Source organism: Salmo trutta, chromosome 5 (assembly GCF_901001165.1).
Source record: "Salmo trutta chromosome 5, fSalTru1.1, whole genome shotgun sequence".
Lineage (NCBI taxonomy): Eukaryota > Metazoa > Chordata > Actinopteri > Salmoniformes > Salmonidae > Salmo > Salmo trutta.
Window position 1 is genome coordinate 64,781,930 of NC_042961.1, and position 21,016 is coordinate 64,802,945.

General features: G+C 45.6%; 1 protein-coding gene across 1 annotated transcript in view; it reads right to left on the reverse strand.

Annotated features, from left to right (window-relative positions):
• Window positions 1-20,752, reverse strand: part of LOC115195017 (low affinity immunoglobulin gamma Fc region receptor II-a-like) — a 34,128-nt gene extending 13,376 nt beyond the window's left edge. The window contains exons 1-2 of the mRNA XM_029754918.1: window positions 20,614-20,752; window positions 16,418-16,462 (exon numbers count right to left, since the gene is read on the reverse strand). Of these exons, the coding sequence (XP_029610778.1) occupies window positions 16,418-16,462; window positions 20,614-20,644 (76 nt within the window). The 5' untranslated portion in view covers window positions 20,645-20,752. The remainder of the gene's footprint in view (window positions 1-16,417; window positions 16,463-20,613) is intronic.
• Window positions 20,753-21,016: the final 264 nt, after the last annotated feature.

A 21,016-nucleotide genomic window follows, 5' to 3' on the forward strand; every position in this document is an offset into this window, starting at 1 on the left:
GGTTAGTGTATGGGTGGGTGGGGTAGGTAATGTTAGTGTAGGGGTAGGTAGGATTACTGTAGGGTAGGTAGGGTTAGTGTAGGGTAGGTGGGTTAGTGTAGGGTAGGTGGGTTAGTGTTGGGTAGGTAGGGTTAGTGTAGGGTAGGTAGGGTTAGTGTAGGGTAGGTAGGGTTAGTGTAGGGGTATGTAGGGTTAGTGTAGGGTAGGTAGGGTTAGTGTAGGGGTAGGTGGGGTTAGTGTAGGGTAGGTAGAGTTAGTGTAGGGGTAGGTAGGGTTAGTGTAGGGGTAGGTAGAGGTGGGTTAGTGTAGGTCGGGTTAGTGTAGGTAGGGTCAGTGTAGGGTAGGTAGGGTTAGTGTAGGGGTAGGTAGGGTTAGTGTAGGTAGGGTTAGTGTAGGGTAGGTAGGGTTAGTGTAGGGTAGGTAGGGTTAGTGTAGGGAAGGTTGGGGTAGTGTAGGGTAGGTAGGGTTAGTGTAGGGGTATGTAGGGTTAGTGTAGGGTAGGTAGGGTTAGTGTAGGGGTAGGTGGGGTTAGTGTAGGGTAGGTAGGGTTAGTGTAGAGTTAGTGTAGGGTAGGTAGGGTTAGTGTAGGGGTAGGTAGGGTTAGTGTAGGGTAGGTAGGGTTAGTGTAAGGTAGGTAGGGTTTCTGTAGGGTCGGTAGGGTTAGTGTAGGGTATATAGGGTTAGTGTAGGGTAGGTAGTGTTAGTGTAGGGGTAGGTAGGGTTAGTGTAGGGGTAGGTAGGATTACTGTAGGGTAGGTAGGGTTAGTGTAGGGTTAGTGTAGGGTTAGTGTAGAGGTAGGTAGGGTTAGTGTAGGGTAGGTAGGGTTAGTGTAGGGTAGGTAGGGTTAGTGTAGGGGTAGGTAGGGTTAGTGTAGGGTAGGTAGGGTTAGTGTAGGGGTAGGTAGGGTTAGTGTAGAGTAGGTAGGGTTAGTGTAGGGGTAGGTAGGGTTAGTGTAGGGTAGGTGGGGTTAGTGTAGGGTAGGTGGGGTTAGTGTAGGGTAGGTAGGGTTAGTGTAGGGGTAGGTAGGGTTAGTGTAGAGTAGGTAGGGTTAGTGTAGGGGTAGTGTAGGGTTAGTGTAAGGTAGGTAGGGTTAGTGTAGGGGTAGGTAGGGTTAGTGTAGGGTAGGTAGGGTTAGTGTAGGGGTAGATAGGGTTAATGTAGGGTAGGTAGGGTTAGTGTAGGGTAGGTAGGGTTAGTGTAGGGTAGGTAGGGTTAGTGTAGGGTCGGTAGGGTTAGTGTAGGGTAGGTAGGGTTAGTGTAAGGGTAGGTAGGGGTAGGTAGGGTTAGTGTATGGGTGGGTGGGGTAGGTAATGTTAGTGTAGGGGTAGGTAGGATTACTGTAGGGTAGGTAGGGTTAGTGTAGGGTAGGTGGGTTAGTGTAGGGTAGGTGGGTTAGTGTTGGGTAGGTAGGGTTAGTGTTGGGTAGGTAGGGTTAGTGTAGGGTAGGTAGGGTTAGTGTAGGGTAGGTAGGGTTAGTGTAGGGGTATGTAGGGTTAGTGTAGGGTAGGTAGGGTTAGTGTAGGGGTAGGTGGGGTTAGTGTAGGGTAGGTAGAGTTAGTGTAGGGGTAGGTAGGGTTAGTGTAGGGGTAGGTAGAGGTGGGTTAGTGTAGGTCGGGTTAGTGTAGGTAGGGTCAGTGTAGGGTAGGTAGGGTTAGTGTAGGGGTAGGTAGGGTTAGTGTAGGTAGGGTTAGTGTAGGGTAGGTAGGGTTAGTGTAGGGTAGGTAGGGTTATTGTAGGGTAGGTTGGGGTAGTGTAGGGTAGGTAGGGTTAGTGTAGGGGTATGTAGGGTTAGTGTAGGGTAGGTAGAGTTAGTGTAGGGGTAGGTAGAGGTGGGTTAGTGTAGGTCGGGTTAGTGTAGGTAGGGTCAGTGTAGGGTAGGTAGGGTTAGTGTAGGGGTAGGTAGGGTTAGTGTAGGTAGGGTTAGTGTAGGGTAGGTAGGGTTAGTGTAGGGTAGGTAGGGTTAGTGTAGGGTAGGTAAGGTTAGTGTAGGGGTAGGTAGGGTTAGTATAGGGTAGTTGGGGTTAGTATAGGGTAGTTGAGGTTAGTGTAGGGTAGGTAGGGTTAGTGTAGGGTAGGTAAGGTTAGTGTAGGGGTAGGTAGGGGTAGGTAGGGTTAGTGTAGGGGTAGGTAGGATTACTGTAGGGTAGGTAGGGTTAGTGTAGGGGTAGGTATGGGTAGGTAATGTTAGTGTAGGGGTAGGTAGCATTACTGTACGGTAGGTAGGGTTAGTGTAGGGTAGGTAGGGTTAGTGTAGAGTTATTGTAGGGTTAGTGTAGAGGTAGGTAGGGGTAGGTAGGGTTAGTGTATGGGTAAGTAGGGGTAGGTATTGTTAGTGTAGGGGTAGGTAGGATTACTGTAGGATAGGTAGGGTTAGTGTAGGGTAGGTATGGTTAGTGTAGGGTTGGTAGGGTTAGTGTAGGGTAGAAAGGGTTAGTGTAGAGTTAGTGTAGGGTAGGTAGGGTTAGTGTAGGGGTAGGTAGGGTTAGTGTAGGGTAGGTAGGGTTAGTGTAGAGTAGGTAGGGTTAGTGTAGGGTATGTAGGGTTAGTGTAGGGGTAGGTAGGGTTAGTGTAGAGTAGGTAGGGTTAGTGTAGGGTAGGTAGGGTTAGTGTAGAGTAGGTAGGGTTAGTGTAGGGTATGTAGGGTTAGAGTAGGGGTAGGTAGGGTTAGTGTAGGGTCGGTAGGGTTAGTGTAGGGGTAGGTAGGGCTAGTGTAGGGGTAGGTAGGGTTAGTGTAGGGGTAGGTAGGGTTAGTGTAGGGGTAGATAGGGTTACTGTAGGGTAGGTGGGTTAGTGTTGGGTAGGTAGGGTTAGTGTAGGGTAGGTAGGGTTAGTGTAGGGTAGGTAGGGTTAGTGTAGGGTAGGTAGGGGTAGTGTAGGGTAGGTAGGGTTAGTGTAGGGGTATGTAGGGTTAGTGTAGGGTAGGTAGGGTTAGTGTAGGGGTAGGTGGGGTTAGTGTAGGGTAGGTAGAGTTAGTGTAGGGGTAGGTAGGGTTAGTGTAGGGGTAGGTAGAGGTGGGTTAGTGTAGGTCGGGTTAGAGTAGGTAGGGTCATTGTAGGGTAGGTAGGGTTAGTGTAGGGGTAGGTAGAGTTAGTGTAGGTAGGGTTAGTGTAGGGTAGGTAGGGTTAGTGTAGGGTAGGTAGGGTTAGTGTAGTGGTAGGTAGGGTTAGTGTAGTGTAGGTAGGGGTAGAGTAGGGTAGGTAGGGGTAGTGTAGGGTTAGGTAGGGTTAGTGTAGTGGTAGGTAGGGTTAGTGTAGGGGTAGGTATGGTTAGTGTAGGGGTAGGTAGGGTTAGTGTAGAGTATGTAGGGTTAGTGTAGGGGTAGGTAGGGTTAGTGTAGGGGTAGGTAGGGTTAGTATAGGGTAGTTGGGGTTAGTATAGGGTAGTTGGGGTTAGTGTAGTGTAGGTAGGGTTAGTGTAGGGTAGGTAAGGTTAGTGTAGGGGTAGGTGGGGGTAGGTAGGGTTAGTGTAGGGGGAGGTAGGATTACTGTAGGGTAGGTAGGGTTAGTGTTGGGGTAGGTAGGGGTAGGTAATGTTAGTGTAGGGGTAGATAGGATTACTGTAGGGTAGGTAGGGTTAGTGTAGGGTAGGTAGGGTTAGTGTAGAGTTACTGTAGGGTTAGTGTAGAGGTAGGAAGGGGTAGGTAGGGTTAGATTATGGGTAGGTAGTGGTAGGTAATGTTAGTGTAGGGGTAGGTAGGTTTACTGTAGGGTAGGTAGGGTTAGTGTAGGGTAGGTATGGTTAGTGTAGGGTTGGTAGGGTTAGTGTAGGGTAGAAAGGGTTAGTGTAGAGTTAGTGTAGGGTAGGTAGGGTTAGTGTAGGGTAGGTAGGGTTAGTGTAGGGTAGGTAGGGTTAGTGTAGGGTATGTAGGGTTAGTGTAGGGGTAGGTAGGGTTAGTGTAGAGTAGGTAGGGTTAGTGTAGGGTAGGTAGTGTTAGTGTAGAGTAGGTAGGGTTAGTGTAGGGTATGTAGGGTTAGTGTAGGGGTAGGTAGGGTTAGTGTAGGGTCGGTAGGGTTAGTGTAGGCGTAGGTAGGGTTAGTGTAGGGGTAGGTAGGGTTAGTGTAGGGGTAGGTAGGGTTAGTGTAGGGGTAGGTAGGGTTAGTGTAGGGTAGGTAGGGTTAGTGTAGGGTTGGTAGCGTTAGTGTAGGGTAGGTAGGGTTAGTGTAGGGGTAGGTAGGGTTAGTGTATGGGTAGTTAGGGTTAGTGTAGGGGTAGTTAGGGTTAGTGTAGAGTAGGTAGGGTTAGTGTAGTGGTAGGTAGTGTTAGTGTAGAGTATGTAGGGTTAGGGTAGGGGTAGGTAGGGTTAGTGTAGGGTAGGTAGGGTTAGTGTAGGGGTAGGTAGGGTTAGTATAGGGTAGTTTGGGTTAGTATAGGGTAGTTGGGGTTAGTGTAGGGTAGGTAGGGTTAGTTTAGGGTAGGTAAGGTTAGTGTAGGGGTAGGTAGGGGTAGGTAGGGTTAGTGTAGGGGTAGGTAGGATTACTGTAGGGTAGGTAGGGTTAGTGTAGGGGTAGGTAGGGGTAGGTAATGTTAGTGTAGGAGTATGTAGGATTACTGTAGGGTAGGTAGGGTTAGTGTATGGGTAGGTAGGGGTAGGTAATGTTAGTGTAGGGGTAGGTAGGTTTACTGTAGGGTAGATAGGGTTAGTGTAGGGTAGGTATGGTTAGTGTAGGGTTGGTAGGGTTAGTGTAGGGTAGAAAGGGTTAGTGTAGAGTTAGTGTAGGGTAGGTAGGGTTAGTGTAGGGGTAGGTAGGGTTAGTGTAGGGTAGGTAGGGTTAGTGTAGAGTAGGTAGGGTTAGTGTAGGGTATGTAGGGTTAGTGTAGGGGTATGTAGGGTTAGTGTAGAGTAGGTAGGGTTAGTGTAGGGTAGATAGGGTTAGTGTAGAGTAGGTAGGGTTAGTGTAGGGTATGTAGGGTTAGTGTAGGGGTATGTAGGGTTAGTGTAGAGTAGGTAGGGTTAGTGTAGGGTAGATAGGGTTAGTGTAGAGTAGGTAGGGTTAGTGTAGGGTCGGTAGGGTTAGTGTAGGGGTAGATAGGGTTAGTGTAGGGGTAGGTAGGGTTAGTGTAGGGGTAGGTAGGGTTAGTGTAGGGGTAGGTAGGGTTAGTGTAGGGGTAGGTAGGGTTAGTGTAGGGTACGTAGGGTTAGTGTAGGGTCGGTAGGTTTAGTGTAGGGTAGGTAGGGTTAGTGTAGGGGTAGGTAGGGGTAGGTAGGGTTAGTGTATGGGTAGTTAGGGTTAGTGTAGGGGTAGTTAGGGTTAGTGTAGAGTAGGTAGGGTTAGTGTAGGGGTAGGTAGGATTACTGTAGGGTAGGTAGGGTTAGTGTAGGGGTAGGTAGGGTTAGTGTAGGGGTAGGTAGGGTTAGTGTAGGGTAGGTAGGGTTAGTGTAAGGTAGGTAGGGTTTGTGTAGGGTCGGTAGGGTTAGTGTAGAGTAGGTAGGGTTAGTGTAGGGTAGGTAGTGTTAGTGTAGGGGTAGGTAGGGTTAGTGTAGGGGTAGGTAGGATTACTGTAGGGTAGGTAGGGTTAGTGTAGGGTAGGTAGGGTTAGTGTAGGGTAGGTAGGGTTAGTGTAGGGTAGGTAGGGTTAGTGTAGAGTTAGTGTAGGGTAGGTAGGGTTAGTGTAGGGGTAGGTAGGGTTATTGTAGGGTAGGTAGGGTTAGTGTAAGGTAGGTAGGGTTTGTGTAGGGTCGGTAGGGTTAGTGTAGGGTAGGTAGGGTTAGTGTAGAGTAGGTAGTGTAAGTGTAGGGGTAGGTAGGGTTAGTGTAGGGGTAGGTAGGATTACTGTAGGGTAGGTAGGGTTAGTGTAGGGTAGGTTGGGTTAGTGTAGGGTAGGTAGGGTTAGTGTAGAGTTAGTGTAGGGTAGGTAGGGTTAGTGTAGGGGTAAGTAGGGTTAGTGTAGGGTATGTAGGGTTAGTGTAGGGGTAGGTAGGGTTAGTGTAGGGTCGGTAGGGTTAGTGTAGGGTAGGTAGGGTTAGTGTATGGGTGGGTGGGGTAGGTAATGTTAGTGTAGGGTAGGTAGGGTTAGTGTAGGGTAGGTGGGTTAGTGTTAGGTAGGTAGGGTTAGAATAGGGTAGGTAGGGTTAGTGTAGGGTAGGTAGGGTTAGTGTAGGGTAGGTAGGGGTAGTGTAGGGTAGGTAGGGTTAGTGTAGGGGTATGTAGGGTTAGTGTAGGATAGGTAGGGTTAGTGTAGGGGTAGGTGGGGTTAGTGTAGGGTATGTAGGGTTAGTGTAGGGGTAGGTAGGGTTAGTGTAGGGTCGGTAGGGTTAGTGTAGGCGTAGGTAGGGTTAGTGTAGGGTTAGGTAGGGTTAGTGTAGGGGTAGGTAGGGTTAGTGTAGGGGTAGGTAGGGTTAGTGTAGGGTAGGTAGGGTTAGTGTAGGGTCGGTAGCGTTAGTGTAGGGTAGGTAGGGTTAGTGTAGGGGTAGGTAGGGTTAGTGTATGGGTAGTTAGGGTTAGTGTAGGGGTAGTTAGGGTTAGTGTAGAGTAGGTAGGGTTAGTGTAGTGGTAGGTAGTGTTAGTGTAGAGTATGTAGGGTTAGGGTAGGGGTAGGTAGGGTTAGTGTAGGGGTAGGTAGGGTTAGTGTAGGGGTAGGTAGGGTTAGTATAGGGTAGTTTGGGTTAGTATAGGGTAGTTGGGGTTAGTGTAGGGTAGGTAGGGTTAATTTAGGGTAGGTAAGGTTAGTGTAGGGGTAGGTAGGGGTAGGTAGGGTTAGTGTAGGGGTAGGTAGGATTACTGTAGGGTAGGTAGGGTTAGGGTAGGGGTAGGTAGGGGTAGGTAATGTTAGTGTAGGGGTATGTAGGATTACTGTAGGGTAGGTAGGGTTAGTGTAGGGTAGGTAGGGTTAGTGTAGAGTTAGTGTAGGGTTAGTGTAGAGGTAGGTAGGGGTAGGTAGGGTTAGTGTATGGGTAGGTAGGGGTAGGTAATGTTAGTGTAGGGGTAGGTAGGTTTACTGTAGGGTAGATAGGGTTAGTGTAGGGTAGGTATGGTTAGTGTAGGGTTGGTAGGGTTAGTGTAGGGTAGAAAGGGTTAGTGTAGAGTTAGTGTAGGGTAGGTAGGGTTAGTGTAGGGGTAGGTAGGGTTAGTGTAGGGTAGGTAGGGTTAGTGTAGAGTAGGTAGGGTTAGTGTAGGGTATGTAGGGTTAGTGTAGGGGTAGGTAGGGTTAGTGTAGAGTAGGTAGGGTTAGTGTAGGGTAGATAGGGTTAGTGTAGAGTAGGTAGGGTTAGTGTAGGGTATGTAGGGTTAGTGTAGGGGTAGGTAGGGTTAGTGTAGGGTCGGTAGGGTTAGTGTAGGGGTAGATAGGGTTAGTGTAGGGGTAGGTAGGGTTAGTGTAGGGGTAGGTAGGGTTAGTGTAGGGGTAGGTAGGGTTAGTGTAGGGGTAGGTAGGGTTAGTGTAGGGTACGTAGGGTTAGTGTAGGGTCGGTAGGTTAAGTGTAGGGTAGGTAGGGTTAGTGTAGGGGTAGATAGGGGTAGGTAGGGTTAGTGTATGGGTAGTTAGGGTTAGTGTAGGGGTAGTTAGGGTTAGTGTAGAGTAGGTAGGGTTAGTGTAGGGGTAGGTAGGATTACTGTAGGGTAGGTAGTGTTAGTGTAGGGGTAGGTAGGGTTAGTGTAGGGGTAGGTAGGATTACTGTAGGGTAGGTAGGGTTAGTGTAGGGTAGGTAGGGTTAGTGTAGGGTAGGTAGGGTTAGTGTAGGGTAGGTAGGGTTAGTGTAGAGTTAGTGTAGGGTAGGTAGGGTTAGTGTAGGGGTAAGTAGGGTTAGTGTAGGGTATGTAGGGTTAGTGTAGGGGTAGGTAGGTTTAGTGTAGGGTCGGTAGGGTTAGTGTATGGGTGGGTGGGGTAGGTAATGTTAGTGTAGGGGTAGATAGGGTTAGTGTAGGGTAGGTAGGGTTAGTGTAGGGTAGGTGGGTTAGTGTTAGGTAGGTAGGGTTAGTGTAGGGTAGGTAGGGTTAGTGTAGGGTAGGTAGGGTTAGTGTAGGGTAGGTAGGGGTAGTGTAGGGTAGGTAGGGTTAGTGTAGGGGTATGTAGGGTTAGTGTAGGGTAGGTAGGGTTAGTGTAGGGGTAGGTGGGGTTAGTGTAGGGTAGGTGGAGTTAGTATAGGGGTAGGTAGAGTTAGTGTAGGGGTAGGTAGAGGTGGGTTAGTGTAGGTCGGGTTAGTGTAGGTAGGGTCAGTGTAGGGTAGGTAGGGTTAGTGTAGGGGTAGGTAGGGTTAGTGTAGGTAGGGTTAGTGGAGGGTAGGTAGGGTTAGTGTAGGGTAGGTAGGGTCAGTGTAGTGGTAGGTAGGGTTAGTGTAGTGTAGGTAGGGGTAGAGTAGGGTAGGTAGGGGTAGTGTAGGGGTAGGTAGGGTAGGTAGGGTTGGTGTAGTGGTAGGTAGGGTTAGTGTAGAGTAGGTAGGGTTAGTGTAGGGTATGTAGGGTTAGTGTAGGGGTAGGTAGGGTTAGTGTAGAGTAGGTAGGGTTATTGTAGGGTAGGTAGGGTTAGTGTAGAGTAGGTAGGGTTAGTGTAGAGTATGTAGGGTTAGTTTAGGGGTAGGTAGAGTTAGTGTAGGGTCGGTAGGGTTAGTGTAGGGTAGGTAGGGTTAGTGTAGGGGTAGGTAGGGGTAGGTAGGGTTAGTGTATGGGTAGGTGGGGTAGGTAATGTTAGTGTAGGGGTAGGTAGGATTACTGTAGAGTAGGTAGGGTTAGTGTGGGGTAGGTAGGGTTAGTGTAGGGTAGGTAGGGTTAGTGTTGGGTAGGTAGGGTTAGTGTAGGGTAGGTTGGGTTAGTGTAGGGTAGGTAGGGTTAGTGTAGGGTAGGTAGGGGTAGTGTAGGGTAGGTGGGGTTAGTTTAGGGGTATGTAGGGTTAGTGTAGTGTAGGTAGGGTTAGTGTAGGGGTAGGTAGGGTTAGTGTAGGGTAGGTAGAGTTAGTGTAGGGGTAGGTAGGGTTAGCGTAGGGGTAGGTAGGCGTGGGTTAGTGTAGGTCGGGTTAGTGTAGGTAGGGTCAGTGTAGGGTAGGTAGGGTTAGTGTAGGGGTAGGTAGGGTTAGTGTAGGTAGGGTAAGTGTAGGGTAGGTAGGGTTAGTGTAGGGTAGGTAGGGTTAGTGTAGGGTAGGTAGGGTTAGTGTAGGTAGGGTTAGTGTAGGGTAGGTAGGGTTAGTGTAGGGTAGGTAGGGTTAGTGTAGGGTAGGTAGGGTTAGTGTAGGGTAGGTAGGGTTAGTGTAGGGGTAGGTGGGGTTAGTGTAGGGTAGGTGGAGTTAGTATAGGGGTAGGTAGGGTTAGTGTAGGGGTAGGTAGAGGTGGGTTAGTGTAGGTCGGGTTAGTGTAGGTAGGGTCAGTGTAGGGTAGGTAGGGTTAGTGTAGGGGTAGGTAGGGTTAGTGTAGGTAGGGTTAGTGTAGGGTAGGTAGGGTTAGTGTAGGGTAGGTAGGGTCAGTGTAGTGGTAGGTAGGGTTAGTGTAGTGTAGGTAGGGGTAGAGTAGGGTAGGTAGGGGTAGTGTAGGGGTAGGTAGGGTAGGTAGGGTTGGTGTAGTGGTAGGTAGGGTTAGTGTAGAGTAGGTAGGGTTAGTGTAGGGTATGTAGTGTTAGTGTAGGGGTAGGTAGGGTTAGTGTAGAGTAGGTAGGGTTAGTGTAGGGTAGGTAGGGTTAGTGTAGAGTAGGTAGGGTTAGTGTAGGGTATGTAGGGTTAGTTTAGGGGTAGGTAGAGTTAGTGTAGGGTCGGTAGGGTTAGTGTAGGGTAGGTAGGGTTAGTGTAGGGGTAGGTAGGGGTAGGTAGGGTTAGTGTATGGGTAGGTGGGGTAGGTAATGTTAGTGTAGGGGTAGGTAGGATTACTGTAGAGTAGGTAGGGTTAGTGTGGGGTAGGTAGGGTTAGTGTAGGGTAGGTAGGGTTAGTGTTGGGTAGGTAGGGTTAGTGTAGGGTAGGTTGGGTTAGTGTAGGGTAGGTAGGGTTAGTGTAGGGTAGGTAGGGGTAGTGTAGGGTAGGTGGGGTTAGTTTAGGGGTATGTAGGGTTAGTGTAGTGTAGGTAGGTTTAGTGTAGGGGTAGGTAGGGTTAGTGTAGGGTAGGTAGAGTTAGTGTAGGGGTAGGTAGGGTTAGTGTAGGGGTAGGTAGGGGTGGGTTAGTGTAGGTCGGGTTAGTGTAGGTAGGGTCAGTGTAGGGTAGGTAGGGTTAGTGTAGGGGTAGGTAGGGTTAGTGTAGGTAGGGTTAGTGTAGGGTAGGTAGGGTTAGTGTAGGGTAGGTAGGGTTAGTGTAGGGTAGGTAGGGTCAGTGTAGTGGTAGGTAGGGTTAGTGTAGTGTAGGTAGGGGTAGAGTTAGTGTAGGGGTAGGTATGGTTAGTGTGGGGGTAGGTAGGGTTAGTGTAGTATAGGTAGGGGTAGTGTAGGGTAGGTAGGGGTAGGTAGGGTTAGTGTAGGTTAGGTAAGGTTAGTGTAGGGGTAGGTAGGGTTAGTGTAGGGTAGGTAGGGTTAGTGTAGGGTAGGTAGGGTTAGTGTAGGGTAGGTAGGGTTAGTGTTGGGGTAGATAGGGTTAGTGTAGGGGTAGGTAGGGTTAGTGTTGGGGTAGGTAGGGTTAGTGTAGGGGTAGGTAGGGTTAGTATAGGGGTAGGTAGGGTTAGTGTAGGGGTAGGTAGGGTTAGTATAGGGGTAGGTAGGGTTATTGTAGGGTAGGTAAGGTTAGTGTAGGGGTAGGTAGGGTTAGTGTAGGGGTAGGTAGGGTTAGTGTAGGGGTAGGTAGGTTTAGTGTAGGGTCGGTAGGATTAGTGTAGGGTAGGTAGTGTTAGTGTATGGGTAGGTAGGGGTAGGTAGGGTTAGTGTATCGGTAGGTAGGGGTAGGTAGGGTTAGTGTAGGGGTAAGTAGGGTTAGTGTAGGGTATGTAGGGTTAGTGTAGGGGTAGGTAGGGTTAGTGTAGGGTCGGTAGGGTTAGTGTAGGGTAGATAGGGTTAGTGTAAGGGTAGGTAGGGGTAGGTAGGGTTAGTGTATGGGTAGGTGGGGTTAGTGTAGGGTAGGTAGGGTTAGTGTAGGGTAGGTGGGTGAGTGTAGGGGTAGGTAGGGTTAGTATAGCGTAGTTGGGGTTAGTATAGGGTAGTTGGGGTTAGTGTAGGGGTAGGTAGGGTTAGTGTAGGGTAGGTAAGGTTAGTGTAGGGGTAGGTATGGGTAGTGAGGGTTAGTGTAAGGGTAGGTAGGATTACTGTAGGGTAGGTATTGTTAGTGTAGGGGTAGGTTGGGGTAGGTAATGTTAGTGTAGGGCTAGGTAGGATTACTGTAGGGTAGTTAGGGTTAGTGTAGGGGTAGGTAGGGTTAGTGTAGGGTAGGTAGGGTTAGTGTAGGGGTAGGTAGGGTTAGTGTAGGGGTCGGTAGGGGTGGGTTAGTGTAGGTCGGGTTAGTGTAGGTGGGGTCAGTGTAGGGTAGGTAGGGTTAGTGTAGGGTTAGGTAGGGTTAGTGTAGTGGTAGTTAGGGTTAGTGTAGGGGTAGGTAGGGTTAGTGTAGTGTAGGTAGGGGTAGTGTAGGGTAGGTAGGTTTAGTGTAGTGGTAGTTAGGGTTAGTGTAGGTGTAGGTAGGGTTAGTGTAGTGTAGGTAGGTGTAGTGTAGGGTAGGTAGGGGTAGTGTAGGGGTAGTGTAGGGTAGGTAGGGTTAGTGTCGGGGTAGGTAGGGTTAGTGTAGGGTAGGTAGGGTTAGTGTAGGGTAGGTGGGGTTAGTGTAGGGTAGGTAGGGTTAGTGTAGGGTAGGTAGGGTTAGTGTAGGGTAGGTAAGGTTAGTGTAGGGTAGGTATGGTTAGTGTAGGGTAGGTAGGGTTAGTGTAGGGTAGGTAGGGTTAGTGTAGGGTAGGTAGGGTGAGTGTAGGGGTAGATAGGGTTAGTATAGGGTAATTGGGGTTAGTATAGGGTAGTTGGGGTTAGTGTAGGGGTAGGTAGGGTTAGTGTAGGATAGGTAGGGTTAGTGTAGGGGTAGGTAGGGTTAGTGTAGGGGTAGGTAGGGTTAGTGTAGGGTAGGTAGGGTTAGTGTAGGGGTATGTAGGGTTAGCGTAGGGGTAGGTAGGGTTAGTGTAGGGGTAGGTAGGGTTAGTATATGGGTAGGTAGGGTTAGTGTAGGGGTAGGTAGGGTTAGTATAGGGGTAGGTAGGGTTATTGTAGGGTAGGTAGGGTTAGTGTAGGGGTAGTGTCGTGTCTTTGGCTATGCCGGATTAAGTGATATGACATGCTAACTTATACAATTATTTTTCTGTAATTAATATTACCTGATTAAGCTAATCATGTAAATGTAATTAACTAGAAAGTCGGGGCACCACAGAAGAACGTTTATAGAGCTGTTATCTTCTGAATAAACTCTTAAAATACTTAGTAATATTTTACATCGATAGCAGTCAATCTTATCTTATTTTCAGTCTCATCATGAAAGTTATAAATTCTTGGTTATCTTCACGAACCCTGGCTAACAAGTTGAATCAGCAATACAAAATTGGGTTTAATTATTTATTTACTAAATACCTAACTAATCACACAGAATTACAAATACACAGAATACATATGATGTCATACAGAAAACGTCCTGGTGGACTGAGCCTGTATCATGGCTGGTTACACAAAGGAAGGGGGTTGGGCTTGAATGAAAGAGCGGGAAGATTTAGGAACACAGAAACAGCAGCTATGCTATCGTAAATACATTATCTTATGCATTCTAAATTACCGCCCATTTGGAAAAGGAAAATGCAATAAATATTTACTCTGAGCTGCGCTTCGGTAGATTGGTCGTAGATGCTGGCCGTGGTTGGCCAACAGATCTTCCTGTAGTGGTAATGGATACGTGGTGGTATCTTCGTCTGGTTGTTAGACTGGATCCGTCGTCCGTCCTTTCCTAGCCCACGTTAGCAGCGGCTAACTCAACGGCTAGGAAGTATCACTTCTGTAGTGAAGAAGCTCAAAGTTCATACCAGTTCATACCATAGCTCACGCCGAGGTTGGCTTAGTTCTGTTCTTGATATGTGTCTGTCCTTATAACGTAGAGGCTGCAGTCCTCACGTACTGGAACACGTGAATGTCTTTTCGTCAAAGACTTATATAGTGGAGAGGGGGGAAGGAGGCGCCCCATCGTTTATAACCCCATGTCTCTACAAAGGGTTGTGCCACTGATCGGCAGAGCACTTTCCTTATGAAAACCCAATTCTCTCATTTGGAAGCTAAAATTACAATTAATCTTCTAACAAACAATTTCAATATCAAACATTTCAATTGCATAACAATTCCATGTGACTCTGATAACTAGAGGGTGTATACTTTCTCAGGTAAAGTTTATGTCGTCCTGTCATCAATCATAATGTCTCAGATAACAATGAACTGACATACATACTCATTACGTTATCAAGCATATTTCCAACTGGTTTTATTATCAAAAGATGGTTCCTTTCCCCATTTGTTTGATGTTCCCAGACTCTCTATATTTAACACAGGCTATTCAAGTCCTTCAGTAGGGTCAGAGAGAGAGGGGAAGGGAGAAGGTATTTATGGGGGGGTCATAAACCTTACCCACAGGCCAACGTCATGACAGTAGGTAGGGTTAGTGTAGGGGTAGGTAGGGTTAGTGTAGGGTAGGTAGGGTTAGTGTAGGGGCAGGTAGGGTTAGTGTAGGGGTAGGTAGGGTTAGTGTAGGGTAGGTAGGGTTAGTGTAGGGTAGGTAGGGTGAGTGTAGGGTAGGTAGGGTTAGTGTAGGGGTAGGTAGGGTTAGTGTAGGGGAAGGTAGGGTTAGTGTAGGGTAGACCATTTAAAAATATATACTTAAAATGTGTTTTAGAAAACAATAGAAAACATGAAAAATAGACAGAATAAAACCTTTACTAGTAATCATTCACATTAGACACATTTCTATAAAACACAAAGGCCATATTCTACTTGCTGTTGCAATAAGAAATTGATTTCACATAAAGTTAAAGAAAAGAGTTCTTAACAGGTGTGATACCACATCTGAGAGAGCCTGGTTCACTTCAGCACCGAGGACAGTTACCAGCTGATTATGAGGCTGTGATGATGAAGACCCTTATGGTCCACATTCTGGTCAACACCACTGACACCCATCTACAAAAGGACCTGGTTGATGAATCTTATGATATCCCCTATCAGGTAACCATCAAACTTTAGTAGACAAACATCGGCCAATAGCTGGAACTCCCGCTACTGGAACTCCCGCTACTGGAACTCCCTCTACTGGAACTTCCACTATTGGAACTCCCACTATTGGAACTCCCACTATTGGAACTCCCGCTACTGGAACTCCCGCTACTGGAACTCACACTATTGGAAGTATCATGCTCACCAAAAAACTTCCCCATGTACCGAATGTGGAAGTCAACCAGATGACTAAGCCTAAATCATCTGGATTGTATTCATGATATTTAACGCCCCCAGTCCTGATCTTTTGGATTAGGTCAGTTATTTCCTCAGAATTATCAGGAAAGTAAGTACAGCATTCAGCACCAATAACAGCACATGTACCCCCTTGTGCGGACAGAAGATAATCAAGTGCCAAATGATTTTGCGTCGCCACAGTCCGAATGGCAGCCATCTCAGCTGTAATTACCTCAAGACTCTCAACTGCACTATTAGCTACCACTTCCAAAGAGTGAACCATATTAATAACTTCCCGTGCTATTTTAGAAATACCATAATTGTAAGGGGTGCGTAACTGGTAGCAGGAGAGAAGAACTTGGTGAATAGCCGGAGCAGTTTAATATATATAAAACTAACGGCATACAAAACAACAAACACATGGGAACAAAACCCGTAGCGCACCAGTAACACATAGCACGAGTACTTACAAAATAAACAATTCCCGACAAGGACATGGGAGAAACAGAGGGAAAATACACAACATGTAATTAGGGAATTGAAACCAGGCAGAAGTCTTGACAATAAGATTAAATGCAATTTCAAAGAATCTCTCCGTTTCTGTAATCACACGTTTATGATGGTGTGAAAAAGGAGAATTCACAGAATGTCTTACATGGGGTACAACATATCCCAAATAACACTCTTAATAACACGACCCTAACAACATGACCCTTGCCACAACTTTGGTAACCAGGAATAGACATAGGATCCACAGATAAGGTAAGTCCCATTAGGAGCTATCATACCATTATTGATGATATTACCGAGAGTCAATTCAACAGACATTAGACATTCCACAACCTTAGTACTGTCCCAGACAGATGGGTCTGTTGTCTACTCACACTTACTCTGTCCTACTTTGACAAACGCGTCCTGGTGCAGTTGAGACAGATCCCGAGAGAGTGACATATTAAAACATACCCACCAGAGGAAGGCCCTAAAAAATGGTAGGCCTTGAGCCACCCTAGTCATAGACTGTTCTCTCTGCTACCGCAAGGCAAGCGGTACTAAAAGGCCCCTTAACAGTAAAACTATTAGACTGCTGAACAGCTAATCAAATGGCTACCTGGACTATTTACACTGACCTCCTTTTACCAACTAACTATCTAGTACAGGCTCCACCCACGCTACGCCGGACTCTACCCCCGCGCTACGCCGGACTCTACCCCCGCGCTACGCCGGATAGTGCCCACTCACAGACGCCGCGCCCGACTCTACCCGCGCTACACCGGACAATACCCGCGCTACACCGGACAATACCCACGCTACACTGGACTCTACTCACATTATACTGGACTATTTCCACACACTACGCCGGATTCTACCCATACACTACACTCTACCCACGCGCCACGCCGGACTCTACCCACGCGCCACACCGGACTCTACCCATGCACCACGCCGGACTCTACCCACGCGCCACGCCGGACTCTATCCATGCGCCACGCCGGACTCTACCCACGCGCCACACCGGACTCTACCCACGCGCCACACCGGACTCTACCCACGCGCCATGCCGGACCCTACCCACACTACACTGGACAATACCCACACGCTACAGCTTACTCCACCCACACTACACGGACTCTACTCACACTACACTGGACTCACACAATCATACACACCAACTACTCCGCACCGGACTCAGGCGCCCAAAGACTCCGCACCGGACCCTACCCACGCGCCACACCGGACCCTACCCACGCGCCACACCGGACCCTACCCACGCGCCACACCGGACTCTACCCACGCGCCACACCGGACCCTACCCACGCGCCACACCGGACCCTACCCACGCGCCACACCGGACCCTACCCACGCGCCACACCGGACTCTACCCTCGCGCCACACCGGACCCTACCCTCGCGCCACACCGGACCCTACCCACGCGCCACACCGGACTCTACCCTCGCGCCACACCGGACCCTACCCTCGCGCCACACCGAACCCTATTGAATATAGATAAATGTTACTATTATAGAACAGGTGATGAATATAGATAAATGTTACTATTATAGAACAGGTGATGAATATAGAGAAATGTTACTATTATAGAACAGGTGATGAATATAGATAAATGTACTCACCTCCACCTTGTCCGAGGCTACAGTATACCAGTGTACTCAACAGCACTGAAACACACAGAGAGAACTATCACTATGGTACATGATGTAAACACTGAAACACACAGAGAGAACTATCACTATGGTACATGATGTAAACACTGAAACACACAGAGAGAACTATCACTATGGTACATGATGTAAACACTGAAACACACAGAGAGAACTATCACTATGGTACATGATGTAAACACTGAAACACACAGAGAGAACTATCACTATGGTACATGATGTAAACACTGAAACACACAGAGAGAACTATCACTATGGTACATGATGTAAACACTGAAACACACAGAGAGAACTATCACTATGGTACATGATGTAAACACTGAAACACACAGAGAGAACTATCACTATGGTGCATGATGTAAACATGATGTAAACACAGGCTGTACAACAGATACTAACACAGATAATAATGTCCTTAAGAGTCTATTGACGCATGTATGTGTCAATCTAACTAACATATTACAAAAATCGCAAACAAACCCTCCAGTTTAAGAGAGATCTGTTTTTCAATCCACATCCACCAATGTCTTCCGCATCTGTGGTGGAAAGTACGTTTTTCTCCACAAGTGTCAAGGGACTATTCTGAAGTTAACCCATACAAATGAATGGAAGTATGGAGATATATATAGATATTAAACCTTCATTTGAAGGTAACCCATACAAATTAATGGAAGTAGGGAGGTAGTTTTGGGCCAACAAAAAAGGGGGTTAAATATGTTTCCAAAAAACCTAAATGTGTAACGCCCTGGCCATAGAGAGGGTTTTTGTTCTCTATTTTGGTTAGGCCAGGGTGTGACTAGGGTAGGCGTTCTGTTTCCTTTTCTATGTTGGGGTTATTACTTTGGTTCGGCAGTGTGTGGCTCTCAATCAGGAACAGCTGTAGAGCAGCCTGTTTTTCCTTTGGGGTTTGTGTTTTCTGTTTAGTTTGTTCCTGATAGAACTGTTACTGGTCGTTTTTTTGGTTATTTTGGTATAGTGTTCATTCAGGCCAGGGGGCAGTATTGAGAATTTCGAAAAAAATACGTGCCCATTTTGAACTGCCTCCTGCACAAGCCCAGAAGCTAGGATATGCATATTATTGTTATCTTTGGATAGAAAACACCCTAAAGTTTCTAAAACTGTTTGAATGGTGTCGGTACGTATAACAGAACTCATATGGCAGTCAAAACCCTGAGACAAATGCGAACAGGAAGTGGAAAACTGACGTGTGGATCCACTTTGAAAGCTATGCCATTAAAACACACAGGGGCTTATTAATCATTGAGCACTTTCTATGGCTTCCACTAGATGTCAACAGTCTTTACAAAGTGGTTTGAGTGTTCTCCCTTGAAAACTGACCGAACAAGAGGCTTTGAAAGTTGGTCATAGGGGGAAGTCCACTCTGTCTATGACGCGCCTGGTCATGGGTGTACTCTATATTCCGAAACGTTTTGTAAGACAATGCAATCGTGCGGTTGGAATTTTATTGAAGTTCTGATTGAAGAAGGCCCTACAGATTTATGCTTTACAATGTTTGACATGTTTGAACGAACCTACATTTTTTTTAAAAAGCACTTTTCGTGAAGCCAACTCCCGCACGCCAGGGACATTTTGTGTAGCCAACAGAACGCGCGAAACATAAGGAGCTTTTGGGACATAAATTATTAACTTTTTCGAACAAAACTACATTTGTTGTGGATCTGGGATTCCTGGAAGTGCCTTCTGATGAAGATTATCAAAGGTAAGGGAAAATTTAAAATATTATATATGATTTTAGATGACTATAACATCGCGCTAACCTATTTCGCCTAGCCTATTTTGCTAAGTATAGCACCTCGTTTATTACAAAGTGTGATTTCCCAGTAATGTTATTTTTAAATCTGGCAAAGCGTTTGCATTTACGAGATGTTAATCTATAAATCTTTGAATGACAATATAATATTTTAGAAATGTTTTCTACTGGTAATTTAGTAAATTGTAGCGCTGATTCACCGGAAGTAATCTTGTGAAAATATTTTATGAACATCACGCGCCACTGTAAAATGCTGTTTTTATATATAAATATGAACTTTATCGAACAAAAGAATGCATGTATTGTGTAACATGATGTCCTAGGAGTGTCATCTGATGAAGATTGTCAAAGGTTAGTGCCTCATTTCGCTGTGTCGTGGTTATTTGTGTTTGTCCGGAAAATGGCGGTGTGGCTATTTTTTGGCAATTTTTTCGATGTACTCTCCTAACATAATGTAATGTTTTGCTTTCGCTGTAAAACCTTTTTGAAATCGGACATCGTGGTTCGATTCAGGAGAAGTGTAACTATAAAACGGTGTAAGAGTCCTATGTTTGAGAAGTAGAAATTATTAGATTTGTGGTTTTGAATACGGCGCTCTGATTTCTAACGAAAATGATCCCACTAATGGGATCGTAGCGTCAAGAGGTTTTAAACTATACAGGTATTAAACCATATAGATATGAAACCGTATAGATATTAAACTATACAGATATTAAACTATACAGATATTAAATTATACAGATATTTAACTGTTTTCGATATTAAACTATACAGATATTAAACCATATAGATATTAAACGATATATGTTTTAAACCCGTCACGACTTCTGCCGAAGTGTCATAATCCGTGTATGTAGGTGGCAGGGAAGTCAGGTGCAGGAGAAACCAGAGTGGTTTAAAAAAAATGGAGTAATTATTTACAAAAACTAACTCCAAAACCAACGTAGGAAAATAATCCGGGTAAACAAATAACCCGTCGCACACCGATACATAAACAACACGTACATAACATAACAAACAATCACCGACAAGGATATGAGGGGAAACAGAGGGTTAAATACACAACATGTAATTACTGGGATAAGAAACAGGTGTGTAAGGGGACCAGACAAAACCAATGGAAAATGAAAAACTGATCAATGGTGGCTAGAAGACCGGTGACGTCGATCGCACCACCCGAACAAGGAAGGGCATCAACTTCGGTAGAAGTCGTGACACGAAGTCTCCTTGTTCGGGCGGCGTTCGGCGATCGACGTCACCGGCGATCGACGTCACTTGGCATGCTTCTGGCTGGTTTGCGCCGGTTTTATTTGTACCCTGCTTTGTGGCAGCTGGTACTTTGTTGTTGTTCTTTGTGCTGCCTCACTATTTTATTTTATTTTACTACTATATTTTGGCATTTATTTGTGTGACGCGGTTGCGTTCTGTTCATATTTATTGCCTCAGTAAATTTCTTCATCTCTGCTCTCCTGCACCAGCTACACCCACCGCTTGACAAAACCTTACAAATATTAAACTATACAGATATCAAACAGTATAGTTATTAAACCATATACATATTAAACTGTCTCGATATTAATCCATACAGATAATAAATGTATACATATATTAAACCATATAGATATTAAACTATATAGATATTAAACCATATAGATATTAAACCATATTCATAATAGACTATATAGATATGAAACTATATAGATATTAAACTATATTGATATTAAACTATACAGATATTAAACTATATAGATATTAAACTATACAGATATTAAACCATTAATATATTAAACTGTATAGATATTAAATTATATATATATTAAATGATATGTATATACATTTTACCTTTATTTAACTAGGCAGTATTTACGAACAGTGGGTTAACAGCCTTGTTTAGGGGCCGAACGACAGATTTTTTACCTTGTCAGCTCGGGGATTTGATCAAGCAAACTTTCGGTTACTGGCCCAAAGATCTAAACTCTAGGCTACCTGCTGCCCCGATATATATATATATTATAAACCTTATATATCTGTAAGGTTTAATATCTATGTAGTCAACTATATAGATATTAAACTTTACAGATATTAAACTATATAGATATTAAACCTTACAGATATTAAACTATATAGATATTAAACTATATATATATATATTAAAATATACAGATATTAAAGCATATAGATATTAAACTATATAGATATTAAACCTTACAGATATTAAACTATATAGATATTAAACCTTACAGATATTAAACTATATAGATATTAAACTATATATATATATATTAAAATATACAGATATTAAACCATATAGATATTAAACTATATAGATATGAAACTATACAGATATTAAACCATTTAGAGAGCAGAGTGCACTTACAGAGCTGCCAGTAGAGTGGTGTGAGTTCCATCCTGTCTTGATGCTGAGTGAGACTCTGTGATCTCCAGTTATAGACCCTCCTCCTCCCCCTTCCTGTTCTGACACACTGAGACCCTGACCCCCCTAGAGGAGGAAACAGAAGACTACCAACAGAGTAGTCAGTAGAGTGGTGTCAGTTCTGAGTGAGACTCTGTGATCTCCAGTTATAGACCCTCCTCCCCCTTCCTGTTCTGACCACACACACAAGGCCCTGCTGACGACGTGATGAAACAGAGGAAGAGAGAGTAGATTATTTTGTCTATACTTCCTCTACCACAGTTTTATTCTGAGAGTATTGACCTCTAACTATCAGCCACTACTGTAGATCTGAGAGGATTGACCTCTAACCCCTACTATCAGTCAC